Source organism: Chelonoidis abingdonii, chromosome 2 (genome assembly GCF_003597395.2).
Source record: "Chelonoidis abingdonii isolate Lonesome George chromosome 2, CheloAbing_2.0, whole genome shotgun sequence".
Lineage (NCBI taxonomy): Eukaryota > Metazoa > Chordata > Testudines > Testudinidae > Chelonoidis > Chelonoidis abingdonii.
Window position 1 is genome coordinate 255,751,786 of NC_133770.1, and position 21,814 is coordinate 255,773,599.

General features: G+C 46.7%; 1 protein-coding gene across 2 annotated transcripts in view; it reads right to left on the reverse strand.

The window, feature by feature from the left end:
* Positions 1-332: 332 nt before the first annotated feature.
* Positions 333-21,814, reverse strand: part of PIP4P2 (phosphatidylinositol-4,5-bisphosphate 4-phosphatase 2) — a 69,201-nt gene continuing 47,719 nt past the window's right edge. For both annotated transcript variants that reach the window (XM_032805282.2, XM_032805281.2), the window contains exons 6-7: positions 8,620-8,710; positions 333-1,904 (exon numbers count right to left, since the gene is read on the reverse strand). In XM_032805282.2, coding sequence (XP_032661173.1) covers positions 1,761-1,904; positions 8,620-8,710 — 235 coding nt within the window. In that variant the 3' untranslated portion in view covers positions 333-1,760. The remainder of the gene's footprint in view (positions 1,905-8,619; positions 8,711-21,814) is intronic.

The window sequence follows — 21,814 nt, forward strand, 5'->3', positions numbered from 1 at the left end:
GAGCTGGGATGGAACCTGACATAGAAAGTCGCAGGAAGTTTTGACAGCTGTCTCAAATGCCTAATGGCATTGTAACTGATCTATTCGAAGCAAGTGGACTTATCTTCTACCTAGCCCCACAGCAGCTAGATGCTTCCTTTCACAAGAATGGTTTACTAGTTTGCTTGTACCAATTCTTTTAGAGGCCTGATCCTCTGTTCTTGAGAATAGCACTCACAGGTAAGGGATTGACCACATGCTTCCTGTAAAAGACATCTGCCCTGCTCCCATGCCATTTGGTCAAACTCTTCTAATTAGGAGCATATGCAGCCTTTACATAGAAGGAAAGGGTATTAACTTTGAATAATAATCTTTATTAGTTTATTTTAAAAGGTACATTGTAATCCTGAGCTACTGCTTTTGTACATTTGTCATCATACAAAGACATGTCATTTACAATTTGAAGAATACATTTATTGTGCTCCAAATCCTCATCTGAATGTCACTTTGTCCTAACAGGAACACAGATAATTTAAAATAATATACATATCCCTGGAACATCCACATTCATTTACCCCAACCCATTATCTGCAGACTACTGTCTTCTAAAGAGCTCAGGACATTCCTTCTACATTTAGCAAAAAACTAGTTTAAAACTGTAAAGATGGGCACTGCAAGAACTGGTCCCTTAACCCTTTGTGAATACGTCATTAGAGAATTAAACTGATTTCAGTTTCCGTATTCTCTTGGATGAATTGCCATTGTCAAACTGACCAGCTGTATTTTGAAGGAATGATCAGAGTAACAGTTTACTCATTTTCGTATTACAGAAGTACCTCCTTTTGCAGTAACCACTGAAAAATTCTCCCAACAGGAAAAGTTTATGATGATCAGATGAAAATAAGAGGTAATCCATCATCACCCTATTTTCAGCTAAATTACACCTAAGTATTATAAAACAAGTCATATGAAACTCTTCCCTTCGACCCTGTAAAGGAACTCACACAAACAACCAGAGCAAAGTTCCATAAATCCAAACGTGGCTTTTAGGATTTGCCTGTAAAAAAAGAAACATTAACAAGTCCCAGGATCCTTGAAAAAAAAATATCCAAGTTGAATTCCAACATTGGATAAACTGACATTTCTGTTTCTAACTGGATTACCAAAATATTGCATCTCTCTACCTGAAAACCTGAAAGCATACAGTGTTTACAAATGTTGACTCTCTAGCAACAGTGGCAGTCTTCAAAAGTACACTCGTAAATTTCACTTCCTGAATAAGGTCTTTATGATCTTAGGTAAAAGTTACAGTAAGCAGTTCAAGCAAATTGCTTATTGCTTAGATTTTAAAGCAAGCCACTTTAATACAGTTTTAATGAAAACATAAGTACAAATATGAAGTTACTGTAGAAACACTTATAAACACCTGTTGCTTTTGACTACTTACTGACCACTCAAACAATGGCAAAGACTGATCTTAACATAATAAAAAGGAAACATGAAATTTAATACTGTTCGTTGGAATTAAATTCAACAATACCTTTAAGACAGGTGCATGAACATGTAAACAAAGCTTTAGTATTCAGAGCTTGAGAATCTAGCAGCAAAACAAACTATTTGCATATAATGTAGTGCAAAGAACATTTCTTCTTAAAAGATCCCCAGTCTTAAAACTACTTGTAACAGAATGGAATCCTTAAAGGAAAAGTTTTAAAAATGTCCAACATGTAGCATCCAGAATCACTAGACTTTTTCACTTGCTTTACCCTACCATTATAAGTCTATGCAAAACTGTGCTCTGGATAACTAACTTTTATGGCTCCCCAGTAACAGGCTCGAATAAGGCAGATCAAGCCTAAGAGATAAGCAATAGCCCAAGAAACATATGTTGCATGGAAACGCCTGGAAAAATCTTGCGTACCAACCTGAAAAAAAGAAAAACAAATGTTAGCAACACAATAGTCTAAGTAATTTGAGAGGGGAAAAAAGTGTTTTTAGAGAAACATATTAAACTTAACAGACACTGTCAAGGGTCACAGTACCTTTTTTTCAGTTCCATGAAGGTATTTTTTTATTTCAAGTCAACGATGCCAATATTTAAAATTGTACCAAAACTCAAAGAAATTGCCTTTAAACTCCATATATAGTTTCTTACTTTCACTCCCTCCACTACAGGCCAGTCCTCCACTACTCATCTGAGGGTGCAAAAGGCCCATCACAGAGCCAGGGCAGTTCTACTGTGCAAGTTAAGGGTGTCAGTAAGCTCATAGAGACAAAATTCAACTCCTGTGGAGGGGGCTCCTTGCACCGCAGTACATAGCTGTGGGGTTGCTGTCAGTCTAAGGCTGCAGTATTGACTACAGAGGTTCCATTACTGTTCTGCAGGCTGGGGACATGGGTACAAGAATATAGACTCTATGTTCCCAAACTTCTCTTCCCCACCATGTAATGGAAATGCAGCAGTTTGGTTGCTAAGGGACTCTCCTCAGGCTTCACCCCTAGAAGACTGGAAGATATTTACAATGATACTATATAGCAGCACCAATCTCTATTGGCAAAACATGGGAGAAACATTCCCATTTCATTGGTGACAATATGAACTGTAGCGTACCAGATGTTTGCGTTCAGCTCTTGAGATTGGAGGGTAAATAGATGGCTGGGGAGAAGATAAGGTTCTCCCAGTCGTGTGTGGATTGAGGTACAGGTTTCAGGTTGTGGGTAGTCATAGGTAAGTATACAGGAAGGGGAGAGAAGCTTCAGGAATTTGATACATAGCTACAGGATGCCTGAAACAGAACCCATGTTCCTGAGAGGATGCCTTGTAAATGGGAGATAACAGAAGAAATCCTTCCCATTTGGGGCTGAAATGGCAGATAGAAAGAAACCTTTTATGGCCCTGGATCTTAGATGGAAAGGGGAGTTTGGATTATGATTTCTGGTCTGGTTTACAAATGGAATGTTTCACTCTGAGAAGCCAAGATTTGGGCCAACATTTAATGGGAGATTTTCTGACTGAAAAGTAATGGAGGTTGGCATCCACAGTAAGTGGTGAGGTTAAAGTATAAATCAGAGGTCAGCAACCTCTGGCACGCGGCTTGCCAGGGTAAGCACTCTGGTGGGCCAGGCCAGTTTGTTTACCTGTCATGTCCGCAGGTTCGGCCAATTGAGGCTCCCACTGGTCGTGGTTCACCGCTCCAGGCCAATAGGGGCGGCAGGAAGCATCAGCCAGCACATCCCTCAGCCCGCGCCACTTCCTGCCGCTCCCATTGGCCTGGAGCGGCAAACTGTGACCAGTGAGATCCACGATCGGTCAAACCTGCGGATTCGGCAGGTAAACAAATTGGCCCGGCCCGCCAAAGTGCTTACTCTGGTGAGCCGTGTGCCAGAGGTTGCTGACCCCTGGTATAAATCTATATCCCATCATCCCAACAGGTGGGTCAGATTTTCAAGGAGAAAACTGGAACACTGCAATTGGAGTGTCACAGGAAAGCATTAGTGTGAGAGAAAAGGGAATTTGGTAAGGAAATGGGAACAAAAAAAGCACCATCTCCGTATCAGGATGAAAACCTGGAAGCTTTATAGAAGGCAGCAGCAGGGGAGGAGACAGTATCTCTCTGTGACCATACTGTTGTCTCATACTACTAACTCTCCCAACATCTAGCTGTTACCCTTCCATTCTTCCCATCCACATACCAGCCAGACCCATTTTCCCCTTCTCTCAAACTTCCCATCTCCCTTCTGATTCAATCTCCCTTAACGCTCTTCAACTTTCCTATTACTCAGAAGCCTTCCCATCTCAGCCCGATGCCCTCAAGCTGAAAATTATTCCTCTTCCTACTTAACCTCTCCAGAGCTCAGCACCACATCCCCTTCACCTCTGAGCCCTCTCTGACATGACACTCTTAGGGTGAGAATACACTCTATGCAACTCTCTAGACTAAAAAAAAATCCATCCCTGGACTCAAAATCCTTCCCCTCCATTTCCACCATTGCCAGGGAGAGCAGGATGGAACTATGTTGTGCTGCTAGTCCCACTCAAACTGCACCAGCCCTTCTGCTGCCTCTCTCAGTGGCAGGAGCCAACAAGGCTAGCAGAATGGGACTGCTGAGCTCACTGCAGAGGCTAGCAGGACACTGCTGCACAGGAAATACAAGAATGGTTGTTTGGAGAAGCCTTTGCAGACTCAAAATCCAAGAGAGAGGATCCAAAAAGGTAGCAGGTCACCTGTGCTACATCTGAACTTGAAGGAAGTAGAAATCATGAACACTAAATTAAGGAACTTAGATAAGGAGACCCTAAGAAGGCACAAACAACTGACAATAAAAGCAAATGTCAATAATGTGCTAGCCAAGGCGGAGGGATACGGCCAGGATCTATGCTATAGTAGACGTAGTCATGGAATAACTCAAGAGTTAACCTAGTTCATGGGACTTGGGATAATTATTAGTTAATGCCAATTAAATATTGACTCTTATAGCTAAAAGCACAATTCATCAGTGAGGCCACAGAATCAAAACAAAATTTGCTGGGTCAAACCACTACAGGAAAAAGGTGGGAACTTCACAAGAAGTCGAAAAACACTTCTTTCTATATTTCCTTCTATGACTTGCATCCAGATTCCTAAAATAATTCTGGTTTGAGAATCACAGGATTATAAATGACAAAATGTAAATTTGTTGAAGTAAGAGAATGAATCAAAATCAGGCTGGACAATCGAGATGCTAAAGCAGCACTCAAGGACGATAAGGGCATGGTGGAGAAACTAAATGAATTCTTTGCATTGGTCTTCACAGCTGAGGATCTGAGGGAGATTCCCAAACATTAGCCGTTCTTTTTAGGGGACAAATCTGAGGATGTGTCCCAGATTGAGGTGTCATTAGAGGAGGTTTTGGAAGAAATTGATAAATGAAACAGTAATAAGTCAACAAAAAACAGATGGTATTCACGCAAGAGTTCTGAAGAACTCAAATGTGAAATCGCAGAACTGCTAACTGCCGTATATAACCTACCATTTAAATCGCTTCTGTATGAGATAGGAAGATGGCTAAGGTGGCACCAATTTTTTAAAAAGGCTTCAGAGGTGATCCCACCAATTATAGGCTGGTAAACCTAACTTCAGTACCAGGCAAACTGGTTGAAACTATAGTAAAGAACAGAATTATCAGACATATAGATGAACACGATTTGTTGGCAAAGAGTCAACATTTTTTTTATAGAGAGAAATCATGCCTCATCAATCTACTAGAATTCTTTGAGGGGGTCAACAAGCATGTGCAAAAGGGTGATCCAGAGGACATCCTGTATTTTGATTTTCAGAAAGCCTTGGACAAGGTCCCTCACCAAATGCTCTTAAGCAAAGTAAGCTCTCATGGGATAAGAGAGAAGGTCCTCTTATGGACTGGTAACTGGTTAAAAGACAGGAAACAAAAGGTAGGAATATATGGTCAGTTTTCAGAACAGGGAGAGGTAAATAGTGGTGTCCCCCAGGGATCTGTACTGCGCCCAGTGCTGTTTAACATTCATAAATAAACTGGAAAAAGGGATGAACAGTGAGATGGCAAAATTTGCAGATGATACATTACTGCACAAGATAGTTAAGTCCAAACAGACTGTAAAGTGTTACAAAGGGATCTCACAAAACTGGGTGACTGGACAACAAAATGGCAGATGAAATTCAGTGTTGATAAATGCAAAGTAATGCATATTGGAACACATAATCCCAACTATACATATAAAATGATGCGGTCTAAATTAGCTGTTACCACTCAAGAAAGATCTTGGAGTCATTGTGGACAATTCTCTGAAAACAGCCACTCAATATTTCCTTTTGTTTGTTTTAAATCTGCTGTCATGATTTTATAGACCTCAATCATATCCCCCTTTAGTTGTCTCTTTTCCAAACTGAAAAGTCCCAGTTTTATTAATCTCTCTTCATACGAAAGCTGTTCCATACACCTAATCATTTTTGTTGCTCTTTCCTGAACCTTTTCCAATGCCAATATATTTTTTTTGAGATGGAGTGGCCAGATCTGCATACAGTTTTCAAGCTGTGGGCCTACCATGGATTTATATAGAGGCAATATGATATTTTTTGTCTTCTGATCGATTCTTTTCTTAATGATTCCCAACATTATGTTCGCTTTCTTGACTGCCGCTGAACATTGAGTGGATGTTTTCAGAGAACTGTCCACAGTGACTCCAAGATCTCTTTCTTGAGTGGTAACAGACCAAGAATTTGGGCTGTTGCCTTTTAATTTCACTGCATGATACACTGTTCTACTTTTATTGGAAAGGCTGAGTAAGAACATCAAGATTACCTTCTCCTCATCTTTCATTATTTTACATCTCTCTATCTGGCCCTCTTACATATCTACCTGTAAACACTTCTGATGTTTTAAATCTCTCTGCATGTGCAAATCTTTCCATGTCTCTAAGAATTTTTGCTGCTCTTCTCATCTCTCCTATATCCATTTTAAGAGGGGTGACTAGAAAGAAACAGCAGACAAGGTAAGAGAGTACCATCAATGTATATAATGGTATATTAATATATGCAGCATTAAACTATGTCCCTTTCCTAATATAGCCTAACAGATTGTTTTCACACATCTGGTCAGTGTGCTGTAGTGGTAAAAAAAATCACTGATCTTTTCATGAATTGTTACAGTTAAAGCAGAATCTATCAATTTATTTAAAGTAGCTAAAATTGTTTCTTACAATAAGTATTACCTTGTGCTTGTCTGCATTGTATTTGTCAGTCACTGTGTTGCTTAACTATTTAGCTCTCAAATTACACAGGCATCTTTTGCAAATTATATCTTCTATCTTACTGTGACAGAATGTATGCACACTGTGTTCCCACCCTAAACACTACTGAAATATTTTTTGTAGAAGACACGTCTTGTAAGGTACCATTTGAAAATGCATAATTTGCTGGTCAGTATGGTCCTGATGCATGGCAACATTGTATGTAAAGTTATAAGTTTGCCTGCATAGTGTTATATTAAAACATGATTCAAACCCCACAGCCCTGCCCAAACAGAGGGTGGCAAACAAGTCTGTCCTAAACAAAGAAATGTGTGCTCTGCTTAATTTGCACTTAAGCAGTAAACGGAGTCATCATGCAGGAAGGGAAACAAAAAAAGCTCTAAAGGGTGATAAAAAGCCAGCAGGGAACATCCTTCTCCATAGACTCTTTGCCTCCTAGTGTCCATCTGGAAATGTTTTTCAAGAGAAGGACGGAAACAATACAAAGAACGGACAAATGCCCTAAGGCATCCTTTTTCCTGACCATTATATTCACTGCACCTGAAGTAACAAAGGACTCTGGGGACAAGACCTGACCGTCAGGGGTTTGGTCAGTAAGACTGCTGAAAGCATGTGGTCAGAAACTTTCTTGAATCTGGTATAGTTTGTGAACTTAGGTATTAGTGAACATTTTATCTTTATTTTACCTTTATTTTTTCTTTCTGACTTTTATGCCTCATTACTTGTATTCACTTAAAATCTCTCTCTTTGTAGTTACTAAACGTTACTGTTTTATCTAATCCAGTGTGTTCAAATTGAAGTGTCTGGGTAAATATTTGGGGTGACAAGTTGTGTGCATATTAATCTTTTAAGGGAATAACTGACTTAATATAATTTGCACTGTCCAGAAGAGGGCTGGGCAGTACAGGACATATGTTTATTGAAGAAAATCTAAGACGGGGGATGTGTTGGGGTCACCCTGCTGTATAGCCACCGCTGATGAGAACCAGAGTGTAACCCAAACGTGGCTGGCAGGCTGCAGGCACATACAGACACTCAGGGTGTGGCTTACATGTTTGAGTGACCCAGGTGAGAGCTACTTCAGCAAGGCATTGTAAGGCAACCAAGGTTGCAGGGCAGGAGTGACACAACTGCTCATTAGTCTGGATTGTACGCTGGTATGTCACACTTACTCAGTGGCCTTACAGCTGGTGTTGTGCATAGTTCTCAATCAAAAATTTTCTAGAAATCATATATATTTTACTCTAGTCCCTCAGGGACAGGAAGGTTTAGTCTACATGGCTTCCTGGCAGTCTCTTGAAGCTAGATCAATATCACGACTAGAGCTGGTCACAAATTTTCTATTGGAAAATGCTGATTTGCAGAACTGAAACATTCTATTGGAATGGGTCAATTTCAGTGAAACAGCTGATGAAACCAGACCTAAGAGGCCTAATTTTCTGCCTATGTGGCAGGCTGCCGGGGAGCTTGGGCTTCCAAGCTCCTCACCTGGCAGGAGGCCAAGGAGCATTTCTTGTTTCAAAAACACTAAAATGTTCCCGTTGAGGGAATGCTTCAGGGTTTCCGAAACTAAGCATTGTGAAATTTCAGTTCTGCAAAAAAATCTTGAGGTTTTGGTTTTTCATCCAAATCAGGAATAATTTTTTCCCCAAAACCTCAAAGTTTCTCATGGAAATGAAATACAGTGTCTCAGCCAGTTCTAATCATGACCTTAAAAGAGCCCAGCAGCCTTTTAAAGTTGCATGCCAGAGCATAAGTACGTGATTATTGGGAAGGTGACAGGTAATACTGAAGGTAGAAATTGAAAAGATTCTACTTAAATGCTGGAAAAGGGAGGAGACCCACTGCAAATTAGTATTAAATGCATTACTCACAGTTAATCCAACTCCAATGAAGAGGCATATCATTCCAATGGTAATGTATGCACAGCAGCGTCTTCGTGGGAGTGCACTTCCGACAGAGGAACTGTAAATGAAATATTTGTTAGATTAGATCCACACAAAAATGTTAAGCCATTTAATATATGCCATGTTAATGTTATATTGCTTTAGATTTTTAATCAAAATGTTGTGTGGTACCAAGTCAAACATCTTATAGAAATCTAAGTATATTACATCAACCACTACTACCTTTATCGACAAAACCTGAAATTCTACAAAAAAAAAAAAAAGGTAATTTGACAGAATCTATTTTCCATAAACCCATGGTGATTTGAATTAATTACATTACCCTCCTTTATTTCATTATTAATCAAGTTCCATATCAGCTGCTCCATTATCTTGCCTGGAATCAATGATAGGCTGACGTGTCTATAACTACCCAGTCACCTCATTTACCCTTTTTAAAAACTGGCACAACATTAGCTTTCTTCCAGTCTGCTGGAACTTCAGCAGTGCTCGAAGCCTTGTTTAAAATCAACTTTAATGGCCCAGCAAGCTTCTCAGACAGTATTTTTAGAACTTATGGATGCAAATTATCTGGACTAGCTGATTTAAAAGTGTCTGACTTCAGTAGCTTCTATTTAACATCCTCCTGGGATAGTAGTGTAACAGAAAGAATGTTATCGTATAATGAGACTGCATCATCTGTTTTTCCCCCAAATACAAAGCACTCTACATCTGCAAGTGTAGCCATGCCCTAAACAAGTTTGACTGAAACCCTACTTCAGCATTCCACTTTTAATATACAATATTACAGGCTGGGGAAGAAGCAAAGCAAGATTAGATTAAGCAGCCAGTTGCTAATGAGCTGTCTAACTCACTCAGCTCTCTGCCCCTTGATGCCTTGGTTAGTTTTATTTTGGGAGATGGTAGTAAGCAGTAGGGATGGGAGAACTAATGCCAAAAGTATATCGTGCCTAAAATGGAATCTTTTGTCTGAATCTTTTGAAGTATTCTTCTGTTCCCTCAACACCACATATTTAATGCTATTCTCTGCCACCACACTCTCCTCCCATAAACACACACACGCTTTTGAAGTTATTCTTGTTCTAGACTCAACAGATCTCCCAATTCCTCTGCTGTGCTGGCTGTTCAATTCCAGTATGGCAAGCCCTGAGGTGAGAGGCACACAACAATCAAGCCAAACTGTCAGCCACCATAGACAGAAGCAAGACAGTGCTACAGTTTTATTTAAGGTAGAAAACCTCTTTGCATCAGTGTAGGATGGAGACCTCAAAAATTTGGATAGCACCCAAACTTTCTGGTGTATTATCCAAAACAACCTTTGGGGGTTTGCTATTATTACCTACGCATAACTTAGAGACTACACACAAGACCCTAAAAGTATCAGCTTGGGGCTGCTAAAATTTTAAATTTTACTTCTGAGATTCCCCTAGCCAAGACAAAGAGCAATTCTGATTAGTAACAAGGAGTCATTTGTTCCAACTTTACATACTTTATATTTAAGTTTAAGTGATTTATAGTTATCACCATGGCATCTAGGCATCCGGACAAAAAATGAAAAGGTTATCCAGTAGCATTCTATTGCGCTCATCTTAGCAGCCATGTTTTTAACAATAAGGGTGAACATGAACCAACCAAACAAAATCCCCAAACTAAACCCAAATACAGAAGCCCTCCATCCATCTTCACTCGATCCTGGAAACAACCAACAATACTTTCTGGTTAAAAGCATGAGAAACTGTTAAGAGATCTACCAACGTCAATATACAGATATTACCCTTGTCCATTACCGGAGGGACATCAAGCACCAGTAATAATACTGATTCTGGACAGTACCCCAGCCTGAAACCAGACCAATAGGGATCAATGTAATATGTGGAATACAAGAATAAACTGTGCCTGACACTACCACTTTCCTGGTGGTGATTTCTTATTAACAAGAGATGCTAGAGAAAAGCCGGTAAGTGGGCAGCTGATAATTCTGTTCTTTATTATAGATTTTGTCCATTATCGGACACATAGATGAACATTGTTTGTTGGAGAAGAGTCAACACAGCTTTTGTAAAGGGAAATCATGCCTCACCAATCTATCAGAATTCTCTGAGGGAGTCAAACAAACATGTGGATAAGGGTGATCCAATGGATATAGTGTACTTGGACTTTCAGAAAGCCTTTGACTAGGAAAAGCTCCATCACCAAAGGCTCTCATGCAAACTAAGCAGTCATGGAATAAGAGAATCTGAGAATCATAGAATATAAGGGTTGGAAGAGACCTCAGCAGGTCATCTAGTCCAATCCACTGCCCAAAGCAGGACCAACACCAACTAAACCATCCCAGCCAGGGCTTTGTCAAACCAGGCCTTAAAAAACATCTAAGGATGGAGATTCCACCACCTCCCTAGGTCTTCTCATGGGATGGTCTTCTCATGGATCAGTAACTGATTAGAAGACAAGAAACAAAAGGAAGGAATAAATGGTCAGTTTTCTGAATGCAGAGAGGTAAACAGTGGTGTCTTCCAGGGATTTGTACTGAGACCTGCGCTGTTCAACATATTCATAAATAATATGGAAAAGGGGGTAAACAGTGAGATGGCAAAGTTTGAAAATGATACAAAATAACTCAAAATAGTTAAGTCCAAAGCAGACTGTGGAGAGTTACAAAGGGATCTCACAAAATTGGGTGACTGGGCAACAAAATGGCAAATGAAATTCAATGCTGATAAATGCAAAGTAATGTATTTTGGAAAACCTAATCCCAACTATGCATACAAAATGATGGGGTCTAAATTAGCTTTTACCACTCAAGAAAGAGATCTTGGAGTTATTATGGATCACTCTCTGAAAATCTACTCAAATGTACAGCTGCAGTCAAAAAAGCTAACTGAATGTTAGGAACCATTAGGAAAGGGATAGATAATAAGACAAAAAATATCATGATGCCGCTAAATAAATACATAGTATGCTCACACCTTAAATTTATTGCATGCAGTTCTGGTTGCCCCATCTCAAAAAAGATATTAGAAATGGAAAAGGTATGGAGAAGGGCAACAAAAATAAGTAGGAGTATAGAAGAGCTTCCATATGAGGAGAAATTAAAAAACTGGGACTTTTCAACTTTGAAAAGACACAACTAAGGGGGGATATGATACAGGTCCATAAAATCATGAGTGGTGTGGAGAAAGTAAATAAGGAAGTATTATTTACTCCTTCTCATAACACAAGAATTAGGGGTCACCAAATGAAATTAATAGGCAGCAGATTTAAAACAAACAAAAAGGAAGTATTTCTTCACACAATGCAGTCAACCTGTGAAACTCTTTGCCAGAGGATGTTGTGAAGGCCAAGACTATAACAGGGTTCAAAAAAGAATTAGATATATTCCTGGAGGAGAGGTCCATTAATGACTATTAGCCAGGATGGACAGTGGTGCAACCCCATGCTCTAGGTGTCCCTAAGACTCTGATTGCCAGATGCTGGCACTGGACAACAGGGGATGGATCACTTGATGATTGTCCTGTTCTGTTCATTCCCTTTGTAGCATCTGGCATTGGTTACTCTTGGAAGACAGGATACTGAGCTAGATGGATCATTGGTCTGACCCAGTATAGCCGTTCTTATGTTGTAAAAAAGGTTTCTTGAACAAAGATCTAGTCAGTACTTGTCTAAATGAGTTGGATATTTGTCCATTTCAAAAGGAAACAATATTAATAATGGGACTCAAATCTCCCCTTTGTCCTTAGGCAGATATGAAGGACAAGAGTCAATATCAACAGGTAACATCTTCCCAAAAACACCTATACTCAGTAAGCCAAACTGGGAGAATAAACCAGCAAATACCACATCTCTGCAAATCCATTCCTACACTTCTCATGAACCAGCCAGCTCAGCCGAATCTAATCAATCTCATCTTCGAAAGAGATTGACAATTCCCTTGTGTAGGAAACACTTAATTGTAACTAAACTGTGACAGGAGAAACCATCAATAATTTGATACACTCCTGAGAGTCAAGATAGAACGGTTACTTACCTTCCATAACTGTTGTTCATCAAGATGTGTTGTTCACGTCGATTCCACATTAGGTGTGCGCGCGTTGCATGCACAAGCATTGGAAACTTTTTCCCTTAGCAGCTCCAGTCGGGGCCCCTGCCTGAGTGGCACCACTGCGCCGTGCATATACACCCCCGCTGGCCCGACTCCCTCCAGTTCTTTCTTGTCGGCGACTCCAACAGAGGGGTAGGATGGTGGGTGGTGGAATGGACGTGAACAACACATCTTGAAGAACAACACTTACAAAAGATAAGTAAAAGACGGTTACTCACCTTTGTAACTGTTGTTCTTCGAGATGTGTTGCTCATATCCATTCCAGTTAGGTGTGCGCGCGCCGCGTGCATGTTCGTCGGAGAAACTTTTACCCTAGCAACACTCGGTGGGCCGGCAGGTCGCCCCCTGGAGTGGCACCGATATGGCGCTTAATATATACCCCTGCCGGCCCGACCGCTCCTCAGTTCCTTCTTGCCGGCTACTCCGACAGTGGGGAAGGAGGGCGAGTGTGGAATGGATATGAGCAACACATCTCGAAGAACAAAGTTAAAAAGGTGAGTAACCATCTTTCTTCTTTGAGTGCTTGCTCATATCCATTCCAAGTTTAGGTGATTCCCAAGCCTTACCTAGGCGGGGGGGTCGAGCGAGACGTTGCGGAAATGCAAGACCGTGAGGTCCGAAGCGGCATCGTCTCTAGATGCTGACCGAATGCGTAATGGTCGCGAAAAGGTGGACAGAAGACCAGGTGCCGCACGGTCAGATTTCCTGCACAGGAACATGCGCCAAAGAACGCAGACAAGGGCCTGAGCCTCGCTAGAGTGGTGTCGTTGAGAATGGCCCGGCTGGACTTGACCAAGTCATAGCAGCGCTCGGTTACATACATGACCCAAGATGCAATGCGCTGAGAGGAAGATTGCCCGCTCTCATACGTTCCGTCCACCACTACAAAGAGCTGCGGTGATGAGATGGAAGGGCTTGGTCGCTCGATGTAGAACGCGAGAGCCTTCCGATCATCTAAGGTATGGAGCTGTTTGTCTCGTCTTGAACGCGTGCGGCACTTTGGAAAGAACACTGGCAAAAGAGATGTCCTGTTCATCGGAAGGCGGAGACAGACTTTGGGAGAATGCTGGGTGAGGTCGCAGCTGTATCTTGTCCTTATGGAAGACGGTAATATGAGGATGCCACATCAGATGCGTGGAGTTCACGAGACACGCCTAGCCGAGGTAATGGCGACTAGGAAAGCCATCTTCCAGGACAGGTACCAACAGCGAACCATTAGCCAAAGGGCCCGGAAGAGGGCACCCTAGGACCCTATTTTAGAACAGGTTAAGGGTCCCAGGTAGGGTAGGGGGCTTGACCTGAGGGTAAACCGTTCCAAGCCCTGAGGAAACCTGGAAGACAATCGGTGAGAGAAAAAGTATTGCCAGCTTCCCTGGATGGAAGGTAGTAGATATGGCGGCGAGGTGAACTTGCAGCGTAGAGATAGCCAACCCTCTCCTTTGAGAGACCACACAATAATCCAGGATGGTGGGATTGATATCAGAGCATGGGAGTGACCAGTGCTGGCACACCAGTAGCAGAACGCTTTCCATTTCGCGAGGTATGTCGACCGCTGTGAGGGCTACCTGTTATAAGCCCCACCTTTTGCCCTCTGCAGCGGAACAGCTCAACTCCAACTGGTTTAACCAGCAGGAACCATGCTGTCAAGTGGAGGGACTGCAGGTCCGGGTGGTGAATGCCTCGAAGTCCTGCATGATCAAGTCAGCAACAGCGGCAGAGGGATCGGGTCCGACAAGAGACAGTCGAGCAGTCTGGGGTACCAGTGCTGTCTCGGCCAAGCCGGCGCAATCAGGATGAGGCGGGCTGTGTCCTGCGGACCTTGAGCAATAGTCGGTGGACGAGGGGAAACGGTGGAAGACATAGCAAGGCGACCTGACCACGGGATCATGAAGGCATCCACAAGGAAGCCCAGAAAGCGACCTTGTAGGAACAGAACACTGGCATTTCCTGTTTATTTTGGACGCAAACAGGCCATCTGGGGAAAGCCCCACCTCCGGAAGATTGAATGGGGACGTCGGTCGGATGGACCATTCGTGTGTGAGAAGGACCTGCTCAGGTGATCTGCGAGCGTGTTCCGGACGCCGCGAGAAAGGAGGCTACCAGGTCTATGGAGTGGGCTACACAGAATCCCACAAGTGGATCGCTTCCTGACACAGGGGAGATGGACCTTGTGCCTTCCTGCTTGTTTGATAAATACATGGCCGTCGTGTTGTCCATGAATACTGCAACACAACGGCCCTGTAGGTGGCTGAGGAACGCTTGGCACGCCAGGCGTACTGCCCTGAGCTCTCAGACGTTGATATGAAGAGTCAGCTCTCAGGGTGACCAAAGGCCTTGGGTGCGCCCGGGCCCCAGGTGTCGCCCCAGCCCCAGCGCAGATGCGTCCGTTGTTAGGGACACGAAGGGCTGGGAGGGTGGAAGGGCAGGTCCGCACACACTAGCGTGGACTCTTTCCACCAGTCGAGGGAGCTATAGGACTCCCGGGTGGGATCGTTAGAATCATGTTCTAAGGCGTCCCTGTTCGGTCGGTTAGACCGAAGCGAGCCAGGCTCGTAGCGGGCGCATCGCCAGTCTGGCGTACTTTGCAATGAGGACACATGCGGCCATGTGTCCCAGAAGGGCCAGGCAAGTACGGGCGGAGTAGTTGGAAACCTCGGCAGCTCTGGACCAGGAGACTAGGCTTGAAACCCGTTGCGGGGCAAGCTGGCTGTCCCGCAAGGATGGAGTCCAGCACTGCCCCGATGAATTCTATCATTTGCGTGGGCACTCAGTGTGGACTTGTCCAGATTGACGATCAGCCCAGACTCGCGAATAGCTCTCTCCTGGTGGCGACATGGCTGGTGACTTGAGCCTTTGAGGTTCCCCTGATAAGCCAGTCGCGTAGGTAAGGGAACACGTGAATCCAACGACGGTGGATGGGAAGCGGCGACAACCGCCATATCATTTCATGAAGTACCCGAGGGGCCGCACGAAAAGTCCACAAGGGAGGAACGGTAATGAACTGGTAATTGAACTCGATTCACCAACGAAGCGCTGATTACCTCCTGTGGGAGGGTTAAATTGCAACATGAAAGTATGCTCTCCCTCATGTCGAGAGCGGCGTACCAATCGCCGGGATCCAGGGAGGGTGATGGTCCCCAGGCACACCATCGCGGACTTGAACTTCTTGAGATGACCCTGGTTCAGCTCGCGTAGTCTAGGATGGGCCGAAGGCCCCCTTTCGCCTTGGGATCAGGAAATAACGGGAATAGAACCCCTTGCCCTTTAGCTCCTCCGTACCTCCTCTAGTGCTCTGATCGATAGAAGCTTGTGGACCTCCTGCAGGAGGGGAGTTCTCGTGAAGAGGGGGCCCTGAAGAGGGACGGGGAGGAGGAGGGTGGGAGGGAGGCGGAGAAGAGAATTGGAGACGGTATCCAAGTTCCACGTACCCAGGACCAACGATCCGTAGTTAGACTGGGACCACACCGGGAGGAACGAGGAAAAGGCGTGGGAAAATTGGAGCGGATTCCGGAGAGGGAACTGGTACGCGCCTCGGGCGCACTTCAAAATTGAAACTTGGGTCCCGATGACTTGGCGGGACCAGCATTGGTTGCCGGCAGAGGCCCGATGCCGTCTGCGGTTGGTACGACCACGTCTGCGGCCCAAAGTCCTGTCGCGGACGAGTGGGGTAGGGGCGCTTGGGGTTGAGAGTGGAACGACCGTCTTGAGTTTGAGGGGTATGCATGCAGTGAGCGCATGATAACCCGTCTATCCTCAGACTCTGTAGTCTGGGATCTGTCTTTTGCGAAAAAAAGACCTTGTCCATCAAATAGCAAGTCCTGTATGGTGTGCTGCAACTCAGGCGGTAGGCGGATACCTGTAACCAGGATATGCTGCCGCTATGCTATGCCAAGGCGACCGTTCTAGCCGCCGAATTCCGAGTCCAGCGAGGCTTGCCAGTGAGGTTCTCACAACCTTTCCCCTCCTCAGGAGGGCCGTGAACTCCTGACAGGAGTCTTGTGGGATTAGCTTCCATGAATTTGCCGACCGCCGCCCAGGTGTTGAAGGGTATCGGCTAAGAGGCTGCTGTGCCACGCGAGCGAACCCTCAGCAGAGTAAAACTTTCGCCCAACACGTCCTCATGCGTTGGCCTCCCTGGACTTTGGCGCGGGGCCTGTTGGCCGTGGCGCTCTCGCTCGTTTGACCGACTGTACCACAATGACAGGGGCTGGTGCACATCCAGGTATTCGTAGCCTTGAAGGCACCATTTATTTTCTTTCCAACTCCCCTGGCTGTCGGTGGAATGTACACCCGGAGATTGCAGATGGTGTCGGCTCTGCCTGGATGGTTATCTGATAACGGGAGGGCACACCCGTAGGCCGTTTCCGCTGAGAGGGTGCTGACCACTGGGTCCTCCACCTCAGGGACTTCCTCCACAGAAAGGCTGATATTTGGGCTATGCGCCGCAAAAAGATTCTGGTGCGCCCGCGATCGATAGGGGGGAGCCCAACGAGGAGTGTGCCCTGCTACCGCCTCATCCGGGAAGATGATGATGACAACACCTGGGACGAGCGGGTCCTGGACCGAAGCTTCATCCTGGTGGACCTCCGCCTCCACGAACATCAATGTTGTTCTGGACCTGTACAAGCACCCATCTCCGTATCAGCAGGGGGTGGTCTACTGAGTGTGGCCTCCGGTGCCCGGTGTTCAGAATGACCCGAGCGTGATTGGCCCGATGGTTCACCCTGGGCTTGGAGGTAGGCTCAGGATGTCCAAAAGGACCACTGCAGTGGCCCCTGGTCCTGATGGGCCTGAGTGTCTGATCCTCCATAGGATGCACTGTCCGCGTACGGGGAGGTGGACGTGTGACTGGATGGCCACGGGGGAGCTGAAGCAGACTGGACCATATCTTTGCGTCCATAGTAGCTGTCCCTGTGCGGTGCCAGCGAACGGTACCAGGAGCCGTGGCAGTATGGAGAGCGGGACCGGGACCTACGACCAGCGCGGTGCCAGGAGGTCAACCGGTGCCGAACATCGACATGCCTGGATCGGCTGCGAGAGGCTCGGTGGTGCCGGGATCTGGAGTGGTGCCGACGGTACGACGGGGACCGGGATCTCGTCCGGTGCCGCGAATACGACCGGCACCGGGATGGAGAACAATGCCAGGACTGCGAGCGGCGTCGGGATCGTGATCGGTGCCGGGAATGCGATCGGTGCCGGAGCCGTGAACGTTCACGGGATCCCGAACGAGATCGGCAGAGATCCTTGGTGCCCGGAGACGATGGTCGCACCATGGCAGGTTTGCCCAGCGACTGGATGACCCGCACCGGCGGTGCCGGGGGTTGAGGCAGCTCAGGCTCTGTAAGAGCGATGAGGTCCCGTGCAGTGGAGAAGGTCTCCGGCATGGATGGTATGACGAGCTCTACCACAGTGTGGGCCGGGGAGCTGGTCGGCACCTGACTCGACGGCTCCTGAGAGGGCGGAATCGACAGTGCAGGAGCAGGCGGTGCCGCGGCAGCTGGCGGTGCCGGGCGATCCGACCTGGAGCTGCGCTCTAACTGAGGTGTGACCGAAGGTACCGCAGGAGCCTTGAGTTTCTTGCTCCTGGAGAGAGTGAGCGGCGCCGGCTGGAGGACTGGGCCGGTGACGGGAGGTGCCGAGGCATCTTCGCCGATGCCGGAACAGACGAAGCACTTGTTCCCAGTGCCGGAGACGGTGCCGAGGATGGAGGAGTTAGAGCTGCCTCCATCAAGAGCTGTTTTAGGCGAGAGTCCCGCTCTTTTCTGGTCCAGGGCTTGAACGCCTTACAAATACGGCACTTGTCCGACAGATGGCCCTCGCCGAGGCACTTTAAACAGGAGTCGTGCGGGTCTCCTGTGGGCATCGGTCGACGGCAGGTCACGCAGGTCTTGAAGTCCGGTGAACCGGGCATGGGCCCCGGTGCTGGGGGAGGAGAAGGGGCGAACCCCCGATCCTCTTAAACTATATACACTAACTACAACTATACTAACAGTAATTAATAAAGAACTAGAGAAAAACTATGTACACGAAGAAGCTAAAGCACGAGCGAATCGCTAGGGAGGTGGAGATCAGCTAAGCTGCGCTCCACTGTTCCAACGACCGACACAGGGGGCGGTAAGAAGGAACTGAGGAGCGGTCGGGCCGGCAGGGGTATATATTAAGCGCCATACCGGCGCCACTCCAGGGGGCGACCTGCCGGCCCACCGAGTGTTGCTAGGGTAAAAGTTTCTCCAACGAACATGCATGCAGCGCGCGCACACCTAACTCAAATGGATATGAGCAAGCACTCGAAGAACTGTTCTTTCTTCTTCGAGTGCTTGTTCACGTCCATTCCACATTAGGTGAATCACAAGCTTACCTTTGGAGGAGGGTAGGAGTCATGAAACAATTGACCAGAGGACCGCCCTGCCAACAGCAGCGTCCTCCCATGCCCGCTGGTTGACTGCGTAGTGGGTCATAAATGTGTGCACTGATGACCAGGTGGCTGCCCTGCAGATCTCCTGGACTGGGACCTGATGACAGGAAGGCCGTGGAAGCTGCCTGCGCTCTGGTTGAGTGGGTCGTGACCGTCGGAGCTGGGACACCAGCAAGGTCATAACATGCCCGAATGCAGTCCGTAATCCAAGACTGTGATTTGCTATGTCGACACTGGACTGCCCCTCATCCTCTCAGCCACGGCCATGATTAGCTGCTTAGACTTACGAAAGGGTTTGGTGGGCTCCAAGTAGAATGGCAACGCTCGGCGGGCATCTAGGGTGTGCAGGCTGCGGTGACTTGGGTCTGTATGGGGTTTTGGAAAAAACACCGGCAGGCAAATGTCCTGACCCAGATGGAATTGTGAGACCACCTTTGGGAGGAACTTAAGGTGTGGGCAGAGCAGCAACTTATCTCTGTGAAACACATTATGTGGTGGCTCCAAGGTGAGAGCCCTCAGCTCTGATACCCTACTGGCCGAGGTGATCGCCACCAGGAATGCCACCTTCCAGGAAAAGTGGAGAAGAGCGCAGGTAGCTGTGGGCTCAGACAGGGGCCCCATGAGCTTAGAAAGGACTAAGTTGAGATTCCATGGGGAAACAGGGGGGTGTGAGTAAGGGAACACCCTTTCCAGACCTTTGAGGAATCGTCCCACCGTTGGGTGGCAGAAAACTGAGCTACCTAAAAACCCTGGGTGAAAGTTGGAAATAACCACCAGGTGCACCTTAATCGAGGATGGGGTCAGCACTTGCTGATAAAGGCGCAGAAGGTATTCCAGAATAGTCGGAACCGGGACCTGGAGCGGTTGCACCTGTTGTGACCTGCACCAGCAAGAGAACCTCTTCCACTTGCCCAAGTAAGTTGCTCTGGTAGAGGGTTTCCTACTTCCAAGTAGAACCTGCTGCACAGGAAGGGAGCACTGGCTCTCCAAAGCACTTAACCACATAGCTTCCATAATGTCAAATGCAGTGATTGCAGGTCGGGGTGGAGAAGCCGCCCTCCATCCTGCATAATGAGGACCCGGTGTAGGGGGAGGGATAATCGAGGCCTCCACCAACAGCTCCAGGAGCATGGTGAACCAATGCTGGCAGGCCCATGCCGAGGCAATGAGAATGATCAACGGTCTGCCCTGCACACCTTGAGCAGTACCTTGTGTACTAGGAGGATGGGGGGGAAAAACGTATTTCAGTTCCCTTCACCACCGAATCGTGAATGCGTCGGCTATTGAGCCCGGGCTGCAACCCTGGAACAAGCAGAAATGTGAGCACTGGGTGTTGTCCTTGGTAGCGAACAGGTCCACCCGGGGAAACCCCCACCTCCGGAAGAGCGAAAGCACATGTCCATTTTAAGTGTCCACTCGTGCATGCAGTAAGACCTGCTGAGGTGGTCCGCCAGCTCATTTTGCTCCCCCGGGAGATACATCACCTCGAGGTGAATTGCATGGGCTATGCAGAAGTTCCAGAAAAGGAGAGCTTCGTGGCAAAGCGGGGAGGAATGGGCTCTGCCCTGCCTGTTCATATAAAACGTGGCAGTCATGTTGTCTGTCAGAACTTTCACACTGTGACTACCCAGAGTGGTGCCAAAGGTCTGGCATGCTAAACAAACTGCCCTGAGCTCTTTCATGTTGATATGGAGTGATTGCTCCATCCCTGACCACAAGCCCTGAGTTCTGAGGTTCCCTAGGTGAGCTCCCCACCTGAGGTCTGACGCATCTGTTACCAGCGTCAAGTCTGGCTGTCGTGTGGCAAAGGGGATGCCCTCACAAACTTCGGTCTGTGACTGCCACCACCTCAGTGAGTCCAGCACGTCCCCTGGGGCTGTTACTGTAAAGTCCAGGGGGTCCCTGCCAGGGCGGTATACACGGGCAACCCAAGCCTGTAGAGTTCTGAGTCTCATTCTGGCATGCGTGACCACATGCGTGCAAGCTGCCATGTGGCCTAGCAGTCGCAGGCAACATCTGGCCATCGTAGGGGGGAACTGGCACAGGGAGCTCACTGCCTGCTGGATGGTCAGGAATCGTGATTCCAGGAGGCTTGCTCTTGCCTGTACTGCATCTAGGACCGCCCCTATGAACTCCACTCTCTATACTGGGACGAGAGTGGACTTGGGAACATTGACCTGTCACCCTAGCCTGCAGAATAGACTCAATGCCGTCTGTATGTGAATCCGAACCTCTTCTTCAGACTGACCCACTAGGAGCCAGTCATTGAGATACGGGTAAACTCGAATCCTCTGTCTCCGCAAGCATGCTGCCACCACCGCCATGCATTTTGTGAGTACTTGTGGGGCCACAGAAAGGCCAATCGGTAAAACCGCGAACTGGTAGTGTTCCTGGTTCACGGTGAACCGTAGAAATCGGCGATGTGCTGGGTGGATGGCGATATGGAAGTACGTGTCCTTCATGTCGAGGGCAGCGTACCAGTCTCCCGGATCCAGGGAGGGGATGATGGTACCCAGAGAGACCATGTGGAACCAGGTCTTGACCAGGAACTTGTTGAGCCCGCGCAGGTCTAGGATGGCACGAAGACTCACCTTGGCCTTGGGGATGAGGAAGTAGCAGGAGTAGAACCCTTTCCCTCTTAGGTCTAA